The 14,035-nt window shown below is 42.0% G+C and overlaps 1 protein-coding gene across 7 annotated transcripts in view; it reads right to left on the reverse strand.

Annotated features, from left to right (window-relative positions):
- The window catches only part of SYNE3 (spectrin repeat containing nuclear envelope family member 3), a 59,883-nt gene that overhangs the window by 37,093 nt on the left and 8,755 nt on the right, over positions 1 to 14,035 (reverse strand). For 3 of the 7 annotated variants that reach the window (XM_061348879.1, XM_061348878.1, XM_061348884.1), the window contains exon 1: positions 10,691 to 11,915. The exons of 2 other annotated variants lie outside the window; for them this stretch is intronic. In XM_061348879.1, the coding sequence (XP_061204863.1) occupies positions 10,691 to 10,745 (55 nt within the window). In that variant the 5' untranslated portion in view covers positions 10,746 to 11,915. Of the gene's footprint in view, positions 1 to 6,830; positions 7,873 to 10,690; positions 11,916 to 14,035 lie in introns of those variants that run through there. 2 more of the 7 variants (XM_061348883.1, XM_061348885.1) reach the window with 2 other exon arrangements.

A 14,035-nucleotide genomic window follows, 5' to 3' on the forward strand; every position in this document is an offset into this window, starting at 1 on the left:
TGACCTGAGAAGAATAAATGGACCTTGTCTGGTAAACTAAGGATCAGGTCAGGAAAGCTAAGGCCCAGTTAGAACTGTCAGCCCAGGGATGTCAAATATAACAGGAAGGGCTTCTATGGGTATGTCATCAACAAAAGACCTACCTAGACTAGGGTAGTGCGGGTCCTTTCTGGAAGGAAATGGGAGAACTGGCTACCCTGGATTTAGAGAAGGCTCCTCAATGACTTCTTTGCTTCAGTCTTCACTGGCAAGTGCTCTGACCATGCCACTTAAGTCTTTGATGATAAATGCAGGGATTGGGAGAATGATGACCTCAAGCCCACTGTAGGAAAGGATCAGGTTCAAGATCAACTTAGGAAGCTGAACATACACAAGTCCATGGGACCTGATGAAATCCATCTGTGGGTCCTGAAGGAGCTGGTGAATGAATTTGCTAAGCCACTGCCCAACATATTAGAAAAATCATGGCAGTCAGGTGAAGTTGCCAATGAACTTCAATTCCCAATTCATCAAATATAATCCCCATTTTCAAGAAGGGCAAAATGGAAGACCTAGGGAACTAGAGACCAGTCAGTCTCACCTCTGTGCCTGGCAAAATCTTGGAGCAGGTTCTCCTGGAAGGCATGCTAAGGCACATGCAAAACCATGAGGTGCCTGGTGACAGCCAGCATGGCTTCACTAAGGGGAAATCCTGCCTGACCAATCTGGTGGCCTTCTATGATGGGGCTACAGAACTGATGGACAGCGGTAGAGCAGTTGATATCCTCTACCTGGACTTGTGCAAAGCATTCGACACTGTCCCACACGACATCTTTGTCTCTAAATTGGAGTGACGTAAATTTGATGGATGGACTACCCCGTGGATAAAGAACTGGCCACATGGCCTCATGCAGCGTTGTAGTCTGTGGCTCAGTGTCCGAGTGGAGACGGGTAATGAGTGGTGTCCCTTAGGGGTTGGTTCTGGGATGGATCCTGTTCAGCATCTTTGTTGGCAACCTGGACAGTGGGATTCAGTGCACCCACAGCAAGTTTACTGATAACACCAAGCTGTGTGGTTCAGTTGATACACTGGAGGGAAGGAATATCATCCAGAGGACCTCCACACACTTGTGAGATGGGCCTATGCTAACCTTATGAAGTTCCACCAAACCAAGTGCAAGGTCCTACACCTGGGTTGGAGCAATCCCAGGCACACCTAGAGGTTGAGTGGAGAAGAGACTCGGTGCAGCCCTGCGGAGAAGGACTTGGGGGTGTTGGTGAATGACAAAGTGAACATGAGCTGGCAGTGTGCGCTCGCAGCCCAGAGAGCCAACCATACCCTGGGCTGCATCAAAAGGAGCGTGACCAGCAGGCCGAAGGAGGTGATCCTGCCCCTCTACTCTGTTCTCGTGAGACCTCACTTGGAGTATTGTGGGCAGTTCTGATGTCCTCAACATAAAAAGGACATGGAACTGTTGGAACAAGTCCAGAGGAGGGCCATGAGGATGATCAGGGGACTGGAGCACCTCCCGTATGAAGACAGGCTGAGAAAGTTGGGGCTGTTCAGCCTGGCGAAAACTGCATGGAGACCTCATAGCAGCCTTCCAGTATCTGAAGGGGGCCTATAGGGATGCTGGAGAAGGACTCTTCATCAGGGATGGTAGCGATAAGACAAGGAGTAATGGGTTCAAACTTAAACAGGGGAAGTTTAGATTGGATATAAGGAAGAAGCTCTTTCCTGTGAGGGTGGTGAGGCACTAAAACAGGTTGCCCAAAGAACCAGTGAATGCTCCATCTCTGGCTGTGTTCAAGGCCAGGATGGACAGAGCCTTGGGTGACATGGTCTAGTGTGAGACATCCCTGCCCATGGCAGGGGGGTTGGAACTAAATGATCTTAAGGTCCATTCTAACCATAAGCATTCTATGGTTCTATGATTCAGAGCTAGAGGTCAGTTTTAAAAACATGACCTCACCTTAAACAGATTAAAGAACAGGATGTACTGGATTTAGTGAGGGTGGCAGGGTGGCATAGTGCAGCTACTCCCTCTTTCAATTATAAAAAATATGACAGCATAATTAAAGCTAAAATCATTGACTTACACCACAAGAGTTCTAAGAATGAAGCCAGCTAAAGGAGTAATGTTATTTCCAGTGGATTGCTAGATAGCTACCTCCTTTTCTATGACTGATCTAGAACTGGCGTTCCTGAACTATAATCCAAGCTTCAGAAAAGAACACTCATCTCTCTGTAGCTGACTGATCAACTTGTTTTCACATTAACATTCCCAGTATATCTGGCAGCTGTAGAGGGACTGTCCCCTAAAACTTTTATTGTTACTTACAAACATACATTTCTAGGCAAACAGTTTCTGAATGCATGAGTGTAAGATGTGGCAATTTCAGTCATGCCATTGAGAAACAAAAACTGACAGTACATTTGCTGGATAGATTCTGATGAGGAGTGGCATTCACTTCCTGGAAGAGTTTTCTATTCATGGCAACATCTATATCATATTTAAAATTGGCTTCAGGACTCCAGTCATGGAACAGCCGATACAGAACAGTATGTTATCCCAGTCTTATTTCTTACAAAAATTAGAGGGCAATCAAACATGGTTAAGAAGCAGTGGAAAGCATACTGTCATCTAACATGAAGAAAACCTCACCCTAACTCTGCCCACATGCTGGTCTCCTCTGAGCACAAGGATTTTCTGTCCAAAATCCACAGATAACGCAGACCCCCATCCCACACACAGGCTTTCCACGCAAGCAGTCAACTCAGGAAATCATGAAAAATGTTATTTCAATGTTAAGATCACCAGTTTGCAAAGGAAGAGAAACGTTTTGCTATTCCAAATGCCTGCATAACATCACTAATTCTGATCCAGTAATTCCTACATCTAGCACCGTAAAGATGATTACATTTAGCATGAACAAAAAGCCCAGGTGGTTTTCACAGTTGTTATGACCTGTAATATCTGACACAGATTTGAGCTGTCTCTTGAGACCAACTGTGTCCTGTCTTCTCTCTTTCCTCTACACTGGGCAGCGAGACGCTGTCTGAAGCAATCAGCTATAGTGTCCCCAAGTCTTTTGTTCTGTAACCTGCTCACCCTTTCCCAGAATTAAAAGCATGGGTTATGTCTGCAAGGAAAAAGCTTGGTTTACAACGTATTAACTGCTTGGTACGAATAACAGCTGCTGACTACCTGAAATTTTGCAATATCTGTACTTTCTCTGCAAATGCTCCTAAAGCTGGGATGAATGGTTACTAGATAAATGTTAATTAATCAACAGTATTTACCCCATTTCTGCTGCATCATCAGGACTAAATAATTGAGCAGTATCTCTGGACATGAAATATACGGCTCTGATCAGTACAAGAAATACAAAGGACACACAGCAGCTTCTGGATCAGACCTGTTCTGCTCCGCAAACCCAGCGTTCACAGTCCACTGTGAAACAGCAGCAGACCTTAGTGCCACATGTACTGTGGTGCAACAGCATGGTGCTGTCCCAGGTGGCAGGCTCAGTTGCTAGGACCACTATGCCAAGGAAAGCCTCCCTTTAACTGCAGGTGCAATTTGTACAAAATTATTTTTGTCATAGTAATTTTCAAATGCATGTAACTGTTCGAAATAGCTTGCCATTTTAATGCCACTTGGATCAGTGTATTAATTCATATCATGGAAGACATATTTATACTGCAGAAAGCATTTCGCATTTTTATACATGTTACTAAATGAGGGTAATAACTATATATAAGAAATTCTGGCACAGATAATGAGATGCTGAGTAAACCCAAGTTTTATTTGTCCAGACACAGTAACACTGCTACTTAGTAGAGGTAAGGAAGAAGCGTATTTCAGGGTGCTGAATGTATCTTACCCAGGACAGCTCCTGCAGCATGTCCAGAGGTTATAAAAAACATGTTTCAGGTACAGGAAAAAGTAAGATACAGATTAGCTCCAGAATCCTTTAGCTGAACCTTTCCCACAACACTAGTCTTTCTACCTTCTCTGCATCAACCTCTGTGGCCCCCAAAACACCAGTTACTACGCACAAGACATCCACACCTTTGGAAAAGGGGAAGATGAACTCCTCTGTAACACACTCCTGTCTCAAGTCAGTATCGCCCCTCTCCCCCTCCCTCATCCAGGCACAAAGCCAGTTAGCAAGGAGGGAAGTCAGGACTGTAACCTACCCACTGTTCCCTGAGAAGAGGCAGCTGGGACACACATGCTGTCCCCCCTAGCTTGCCCACAGGTTGAATACCACAACATGAATTAACGAGATTCAAAGCAACAGCAAGCTGGGGTTTGCTTATAAAATCTGCTCAGCTCATGAGCTGTGCTCCATTTGTGTTGGTCTGGGATGAAGAGACACAGAGGCAGCCTTGTATCAACTGTGGTCTTGGAGCCATTTTACTGAAAGAATGGATAAATTAATTACCTGACTGCTCTGCATTATAGTTCTTGGAATCACTGCATAGAAACAGTGCCATTGAGGGACCTGGAGATGCCCAAGTCTCCACAGCAGTCCCTGACACAGCGAAAGGCACAGGTGACCATCCATGGGATCCACCCAGCACTCACAGGGCCAAATTCTTCTGAGTGCTTCTTTCATAAGTACATCTACTTCAGCAATCTTTCTAGTGCATCTAATAACTCTCATGAGGGGATTGTGAGACTTCCTTATTTAATATTCCTAATGCAGTACTGAGAGCTTTTAAAGTTACTCTGCAAATGTGGCATCTTTGTGTTGGGATTATTTTATTGTTTTGCAGTATTTCCTAACATACTAATTTCTCACTGCCAAGTCATGTGACTTTTTACAAACAAACAAAACCAACAAACTTCTCAAAATGTTTCTCACAACCACTCCCATTTCACACATTCTTTTAAACCCTACATAAATAGAACACAGGCTTTTAAATGGCTTCAGTATGTCTTGGATTCCTATATTCTTGTACTACTTGACTAGTCTCCAGTACCCAGTTCTTACAAAAATAACAGTACATAAATGCTCCAAGTAATTCAAATCACTCACCATTAGGGAGACCGTTTTCCAATTACTGAAATACTGCAAACTTTTCATAACCTTTTCCATTTGGTTCTGGATTGAACGTGGGGTCAAAAAAAAAAAAAACCAAAAACAAACCCAAAATCAAACAGAAAAAAACCCACAAAACCTTATTGGACTGTGTCAAATTCTGTAGAAATGCATGAGTGTGGGAGCAATTTTGGTTCTGGGAACTGTATCTGGGATAATTTAATGACCTTGCAGCTTCCCTGGATACTGTAAAGCCATCTCCGAGAAGCAGAGCTGAGAGCTCTGACTCATCTACTTCAGGCTGGAATGGAGGGTCAGTAGCTGGCACAGATCACAGAAAGGCGAAGCACTGACCGCTGTCTTTCCAAAGCTGCATATTGTTAGTCCACTCTAGGAGGAGTTATTTTGAATCACATTATTCGTAGCTGATGCTTTACCAGTTGAGGGACTGAAAGCCTCCAGCTTAGCCACACCCATGTACAGCTGAGTTAAACTGCCTGAGCAGCTGCAGAAGCCCTCAAGCTTTCAAATAAAAACTGTAATTACTTCCAGCCTAATCTTTTAAAGGCTCAAAACAGTAATCCTATCACTTTGGCCATCTCCCAACACAGCCTTTTCCTATGTTATTTGCAGTGAATGTTTATGACAGTCAGCAATTGTTTGTCCTAATTAATGAGCTGGAAAATAAATAGTTTTTGGAATAAACACATGCATATCCTAGTTACAAGCATTCCCCTTAACCAAGGAATACCAACATCATGAGTACACATGGCACTCATGCACATAACCATTTTCTTTCCCTTGCAAAACAATCCATAGGAAGCCTATGGCTAATGCAAAACATTCTACCACAACATGATCACACCTGACAATTTTCTATCTACTTGATTAAAAAAAAAAACAAAAAAATCAATAAAATCCCCCCAAACCAAAACAAACACCATGTTCTGTGCAGACTGACTATATATATAAAAAAAAAAAACCTGGGGTTTTTTTCAACTATTTGTTTAAAGATAATTTCAGACTTTGGTGAGAGCCACAGCAAACAGGGTATCTTTTTGCTTTTTAAGACTGCTGTGGAAAAAATAGAATTCCCAGGTCCCAAAAGTAATTTCCTAAAAAAAAGGGATTGAAAATTTATAATAGCTCTATACTTGAATGGAATCATCATGTGCAAGTGACGCAGAGCTGGGTCTTGGGTCTGTCTTCCCTTTTAGCATCAGGATTGACAATCAGTAGCCCTGACCACAGCAGGTTTGTTGTTTTTTTTTTCAATCATCAAGTCATTTGGAAGTAAAAAGTATAGGTGAGAAGTCTTAATTACAAATGGCTCCCCGCTCCATATACTCCATACTCTCCCCACACATACATTTTTGCATTTCAAGGTCACTCTGGGAGTTGGTCCAGGTTGGTCTACCATGATTAGTAAATCACAGTTAGATAAGTAAAATGCTGTCTCACTCTACCCTCTTTATAGATAACGCTTCACATTCAGAGGGACTTTGTTTCTTGCCTCTAGACAATAATGAAATACTTGAAAGGACAAGAACAGAATCAGTCAGTTAATAAACACTACAGAGAGTGATTTTCAACCTTTTCTAATATGTATCCCCTCAAGCATCTCTACATAGATGTAGATCACTGTTTAGTGACTTTGAACTTAATGGCAAGAGGTTTGACTTCCCTAGTTACTGGAAAATCACAAGTTAAACACCTCTGTCCTACAACTTCCGCAGAGATTCTTCTGATTCAGAGAAACTGCTTCAGCAATTGCCCCTGAAAGGTACCTGTGAACTTACCTGCAATCTATGTCCTGTGAACTTGTCCCCAGCTGCTCAAGTAGGCCAGGTTTGAGGACTGCTCAGCTCCTAACAAACAGCTTTACAATCAGTCAGCCAATGAAAAAGCATTGCAAGCCAACAGCATTAGTCTCACTGTCTCTGGAGGCTAAAATGTATGTATTTAATTATCTCCCACTCGTCCTCCACAGGCTGTACAATCCCTCAGTACTGGGTGCCAGCCACAGCACTGATACACTCATTAATAAACCTCTATGGTATCTGCCTCTTGGCTAGAGATCAGTGAACGATTCAGCATGAAATATCATAAATTATTCCTCTTTTGCTGGGTATACACTGCGTATGGACACATACACAATATCTGTCAATATATGGACAATCTCATCTTCTCAAATGTGAGGTTATTCCTAGCTATTTGCCAAATATATTCTGCAAATTAGTTTTACTCTGTAGAGTATTCCCAAGTAATTCTTCCTTGTGATTCTTAACACCCCAGCTGCGCTGCTCAATTTTCATTTGCCATCCCAACCCTTCTTAGGAATTGTACATCTTCCTGGCTGGCTGGCACCAGCTCTTCTCTTTTGTGCGCAGTTTGACACACAGTAACTCCCAAGGGCCATTTCCGTAATCAGGATCCCAGAGTATTAAGCAGGGTACAAAATATGCTTTCACAGCACCCTTTGGGGAGCAGAAGTGCCCTACCATTAAAAGGATAATACCTCTGTCCCAAAGAGGTTACAGACATGTGTCAGAAGGGGTTCAGCAATGAAAGCAAGGTGTCTATGTGTACTTGAGGGCACAGAGTGCTAAATGGAAGGGCCGTTAGACTGCGGCTGCATGTTCACTGCTCTGTGCAAGCTGTGGTAGTTCCACCACCCCTGTCCTCTGCCTACCCCTTGAAGCCAGAGATTCTCAGAACAAGATCCCCTAGCCCTGCTAAAGCATGCGGCCTTAGCATGGGGTCTGCAAACATGCTGGGACTCAAAAGCATGTCTCACACCACAAGGGAGTGCTGTCCTACCGACAGCACTGAACCTCAGGCAGTCAGTGGGACACTGAGCTGTGGGCCCAGTAATTCCCAGGGGAGTCAGAGTGAGAGAGGGGCACTTCCAAGCAAGGATTCATGCCAGAGGTAGGACAACTAGCCTTCTGCAGGAATCCCATGTCCTGAAGAGGCCTACAATCATCATGTGGGTGCTCAGGGCTGCAGGATGTCAATCTACCTCCACATCATGCATCCTCTCCTCTTCCACATCAATGTTTCCACATTTGGATCTCGGTGTTTTTGAACATATAAAATTTTTGCCCCCTTATGAAACCAGTGCTAAAATTTTGTTTGATGATCAGTCAAATGCCTCTGATTCTGACTGAGCAACTGTGTGCAACATAAAGCTTTTAAACTGTGTACTAAACATAAAGCTTTTAAAATAGTAAACTTTTAAGTCAAGTATTTACTACAAATATTTCTTAGAAATAAAGTCATTTGAAAGTACTTCACAAGTATACTCTAAGAGCACAATATTTTTTGTCCCCTTTAGAAGAACATTCACTAGGATGAGGAGATATTTATACGGTAAATGTGAGACTCACTTGAATTTAAAAAAAGTAGTTACCATGTAGAACAACCATAAACTTAAATACTGAAGTTGTTGATTAAAATAAGAGTTACTTTCACGGGACCAAAGCACATGTTTATGGAAAAAAAACATTTCAATTTGTATGGAACAGGAAGATATATTTTATCAAGAAAGAGAAAAATGACCACTGAAAGAGCTAAGCACTTGAAATGTTGCCAAAAACATACACCAGGGTAAGTACAGCTACACCTAAAGAGCTCGCACACTGAACATGATTTAAAGTAATATTTGCATTAAGCTGATATTGCCAGGTTTCATATTGCCAATGACACTGGTTTGTGTTGAGACAAACCCATGAGTGAACAGGGCCTGCCTGTGTCTTAAACAAAATGCACTACTGAAACTGACTACAACCTCATCCCCAAACTCAGAAACAAAGTCGACCACTACAAAATGGTGTATATAAATTAATTTTGAACGGCTGAGAACATTTCTGGAATTGAATAAAACAGGCTGCTTTCTCGTGACTCATTTTTGCCTGAACTATTGCAGTTTGCACACTTTCATCATCCTCCCACTGTGCGTGCTTGCCAGCACTGTGGGTTAAAGAGCAAGGTCGAGTCTCTGCTTTCAGCTGCAAAGAGCCCTTCTGGCAGCCACTGGAGGATGAGCACGCTTTGGTTCTGCACAGAGACCAGCACAGCCACAACTCCAGTGCTCTGATATAGCCCATGATTTCACAGCAGAGATAAAGAAACACCTCCACAATAAAGCAGCAGTGCCTTTTAGTAGTCTCTTTGCCTGAGGACTGAAGTCCTATAGTTTATAAACCTAATCTCCTACTGAGATTAATCAAAACTAGAATGAAGAGTAAAGTGGCAGCAGGACCCAGCAGTAAGCCACATTTGTCAGCAGTCCACCTCCACTGAGGAGGACCAGAGAGTTATTTAAAGCTGTGATCACAGATAATTACCGTGCTGAGCAGCAAGAGTAAAGCCGATGCTTATTCTTCTCATTCTTGCATCATCTACTTTTAATTAACTTTTAGAAACCAAAGCTCTCTCTTATTTATTTTTTTTTTCCTCCTGAGAACATCTGAACAGATCAGGCAGCTCAGTTCTATTTAGACCCCAATGGGATCTCAGGGTTTACTTCTTTTCAGCAACTTTGAAAATCCCACCCTAAATATTATAGGACATATCTCTGGGGCTGCTGGCTACCAGAAAGCTAACCAGAGACACACTTAGAGCAATAGGGTTTTATATCAGCTGAGAATTTACACACATCTGCTGTTATACTTGACAAGCATCTCCTGACAGATGTGTCATTCCATTAATGATTCTCAAACACTTGGAAGAAGGAAAAGGTATAAAGACAGATTCTTACAATCCAGGTAATATATAACTATTCTACAAGGAGCAATATATGTCATGGCAGAAACTCTGATCAAAAAGAAAAAATAATCTTTCCTCAGTAGTCTCCAAAGCAGTCTTTTAAAGATACCACAAACACTGTTTATATTTTAAAGGCATTTCACATCACTGGAATCATTTCCCCCCCCCCCCCCCCCCCCCTCCCATTTCCACTTTGAATTTGGGCTCAGTAGGTACCTCACTAAAGGTTGATTCAGAAAATAGGAGAAGCAGGTTATCCTCTTCCTGGAGTAAAATGCATCTGAACCTGTGATGGGGGGACCACTGCTAAACCAAAGCAAAACGGGAGCCTCCAATGACCACATTTGCGCCCAATGAGCAAAACATAAATGACAATGCTTGTGCAAACTATACTGTCTACTTTAAAAGAAATTCAGTATTATTTTTCAATCTCTTTTTAACATGAAATTTTAACATAAAAAAATTCAGGGAAGTGATCTTAGCAGTCCCAAGTCAGTGAACGCTTTGGGTCTGTATAAGCTGATATCGTGTCAGACAGCAACACTCCCAACAGACACTTTCTCTAGTAACTTCACTTGCTACTTCTAACTTCCAAATCTTGTGGTGAGCACCATGGTGTTGATATTTTTGATTCTTTTTTCTGCCTTATAAAAAGCAGGTCCCCATCCTGGCATGCTGCTCAGAGAAGTTTATTGGCTATTATTTTGTCACAGCAGGCCCTTGCCTGGGATCCTCTCACCCTCTCAACCAGTGGGGGGAGAATGAGAGGTGAGCCATGGGCTTTCTCTGGAGACGAGTGAATGGAACCAAAAGATAGAGGCATGCTTCACAGTCACAATAACCTCACCTCATTATGAAATAAAAGTAACAAACCTTGCAAAGACCTTACCAAAATCCTGGGAATTCTGCAAAAACAGGTAGGTGAAAGTCTGTGGTGATTTCATCAAAGTTCCCAAATGGGTTTCCAGCACGACAAGCACAATCCAGCTTGGCCTCCACTGGGCATTAGTTACGACAGCAGGTCAGCATGGCTAGCAGCACGAGCCAGACTGGTACAAAGAGAAACTAGCAGCTTCCTCTTTACTCATGGCGGAGGCAGCACAGGATTTCCTCTCTGCCTCCTACCGCGTGGTAGAAGTGATAGAGGGGGTGGCAGTCTAAAGACATATCACCCCAGAAAAAGAAGATAAAACACCAGCCCAGTATATTATTACTGTTTGAAAGGTAGGTAAGATTTAAATAGCAATAATCCCCAGAAACTATCTAGCTCAGGTCATCACTAACAAGCTAGTTAATTCCTGTAAGGATTAATGCTTGAAATTATTCCGCCTGACAGATGTTGGCTGAACAGGAATTAGACCATAATATGCAGCACAAAACCCAGCAAGGAGCAAAAGTGCAGACAGGTACTTGTCAGATATGAGATTTTTATAAATTATTAGTTCAACCTCTAATATAATCATAATTTTCCTTTCTACCCACTTTAGCTTCCACTTCTTTTTTACTCTTGGCTTATAACAGGAGATGCTGTTCACACTAATACAGATTCCGCTCTTAGTTACAACAACACAACATGAAAAAGAGGTTAGTCGATATTTGTAGGAAATGCCACTGCTGCACAATCTGGCTGAATAGAACACACTTTGCAGGTGTAAGCTGCCTTCAGTGATGGAGCACATGATGAATTCTCCATTCCTGATTCCCCAAAACTATTGGAAAATATAAAGCAGCATTCTCCCTCAGTTAATCACAATCCCACTGGGTATTTCTGCTGCTAGACATTCAAACAAACTCACTGGTTTGGTCTACCCACCCACTGCCATTTGCATCATCCTAATGGTGTGAATCTAGTTAATATACTCCAGGACCAAACCAGCAATCAACCTAGTGTAAATCTAAAGCAAGCCCACATGGCCAACAGTCTCTCTAGTTTTACAGCTGCTGTGTGTCATAATTTCTACATTTTAGAATCACAATAAAAATAAGAAGCAAAGGTGGAGGAATCAGTGAAAACAAAACAAAAATGGGGAAAAAAAGTTTGTTCAAGTTCTACTTAGAAGTTACAGATACAAACAGGAATAAAACTACGAATGTCTCCTTCCATTTCAGAGTTGGATGGCATAAGTGAACACCATGGGGAAAAGCTGGATATGAACAAAGATGTAATGAAAATCTAGATGGAAGGACAGCAACAGAATAGAAAATGTTGATCAAGCTAACTCTGTGAGGTTGCTAACACAGACGATTAACTGAAGACCAGTAGCCTTAGATAGGCTGCGATGCCCGTGTGCAATGGAGCTAACCAAACATGGAACTTTGCCATCAGTGGTGACAAAAGAAACAAGGGACAGCAGCGGATGAATATCTTACGAGGTAGCAACACTGTCAGTACCTCTAGAAAGAGAGCTGATACCAGCTATTTTCCAAGTGTCTTGTTAGCCTTTTACTAACACAAATAATCCTTAGAAACAATAAAAAAAAATAATCTCAAAACACACCAGCTTGCAGACTAAAGTATATGATTCTTGGGGGAATGCAAACTGGATAGTGCTCTATTTATCTGAAAGTCAAATCAGGGTTGGTTTAGGATTGTGTTACTGTTTGAATGGTGGAGTTTAAAAGGCCTATAAATGACCCCCTTCACATACTTCTCCCCTGTTCTCTTTCTCCTGTGGTAAATCCCATAGTCACTGTAAATTTGACATAGTCCTGTTTAAAAGAAATATAGATTGAAACTACTAGCACTGAGGAAGCAGAGCATATATGGCTAACATCAGCTATAAACAGCAGCTTTTAAAACACAGTAAGAAGCAGTCTCTTTGGATGCCTGACTAACCTAGAAAGGAGCCCAGCAGCTATGCTGGTGAATACAGCCAGTCACAACCTGCAGGCAGCAATGAAAGGTTCAAACAATCATAAATGAAGCATTACCCATAAAACTTACTGAAAGTTAGTATCATGACATATTTGAAATATCTAAATCCTAAGTTACCAGTTGTGCATAACTCCCTTTAGACCAAATTTGCTTTTACATTTTTCCATATTTTAAAAGGAAACTATTATTTCAGCAAAATATTCCAAATGCTCCCACAAACACTGACTTGCCATTCCCTTCTTTCCCACACAAAGGACACTATTTTCGGTTTCAGTGGGGTAGGGAACAGTGTTTTTCCCACTCTTCATGCTAATTATAATTTCCATTGCAGTGGTGGAAAACATTTAAAGGGCCCCTTCTTTAGCCTGACATCTCTGTGCTCAAATATGGATTCAAATTACATGTATAAGAAAATCAGTTGGATGATCTTAGATTACCCAAGAACCTGTAGGCACTGCAAAAGAAATACTTCTGCAGACAGAGTGCAGCTCATGGAGTTAAATGACTACATTATCCATCCTGATACTCTGGACAGACTGGCCTCATTGCTGTCTGCATCTTTGAACAGCCAGTGATGTACCAGACTACTAATTGCTTAGGAGACAGAAGTCGTTACACCAGTAGGATTACAAGGGTTCGAAATTATAAAGCATTGTCTAAGCTCTGACAATGAGCTACGAAACCCTTCAGGTAGGAAACAGCAGCAGCAGCATTTTCGTCCAAGAAGACCATTACAACTGCATTATATATTCTTACTTCTCTGCACATGCTCAGGTCCTAGCTGTGAACCAGTACTCCACCATGCTGCAGGTACCATGTGTAGAGCAGCAGTGGCATCCCAAATTCAATGAGGCTACTGCTCATGCAGAAGAGGAGACAGAATATGGCTAGAGACAGAGGGGACAGACATACAAGCAACACGGCAGTATTAGTCAGCATGAAAAACCACAGGCAGAGCAGCAGCTGCCTAACCATTGCCAAATTTCCATAGAGATTGCAGCAAGACAGTTTTAAGAAAGAATCTGAGAGATTGTCATGAGGTGGATTTGGGAAGGATTATGTGAGGACAAAACTGGGAGAAAAAGCATGAAAGTGTTAAGGTGAAAGTCTACCAAGCACTAATGGAGGTTGGTATCAGATGGGCCAGAGGTGGAAGCTGCTCTCTCAGAAACACATAAAATGCAGCTCAGAGATATATAGGAATAAAAATGTCCGTCTTCTGGGAATTATCATACTTCTAACCGTATTTCAATTCCGAGTTAGAATAACATTGGTATAAAGGGACTGTCCATGCAATTGCTAATCCCCACAGAATCTGGTTTGGAATTGCTGTGAAAGGACTTTTCAGCAAACAAACAT

The sequence above is a fragment of the Neopsephotus bourkii genome, unplaced genomic scaffold (genome assembly GCF_033783945.1).
Source record: "Neopsephotus bourkii isolate Nb327-2 ecotype Australia unplaced genomic scaffold, CSIRO-AGI_Nbou_v1 NB_372, whole genome shotgun sequence".
NCBI lineage: Eukaryota > Metazoa > Chordata > Aves > Psittaciformes > Psittacidae > Neopsephotus > Neopsephotus bourkii.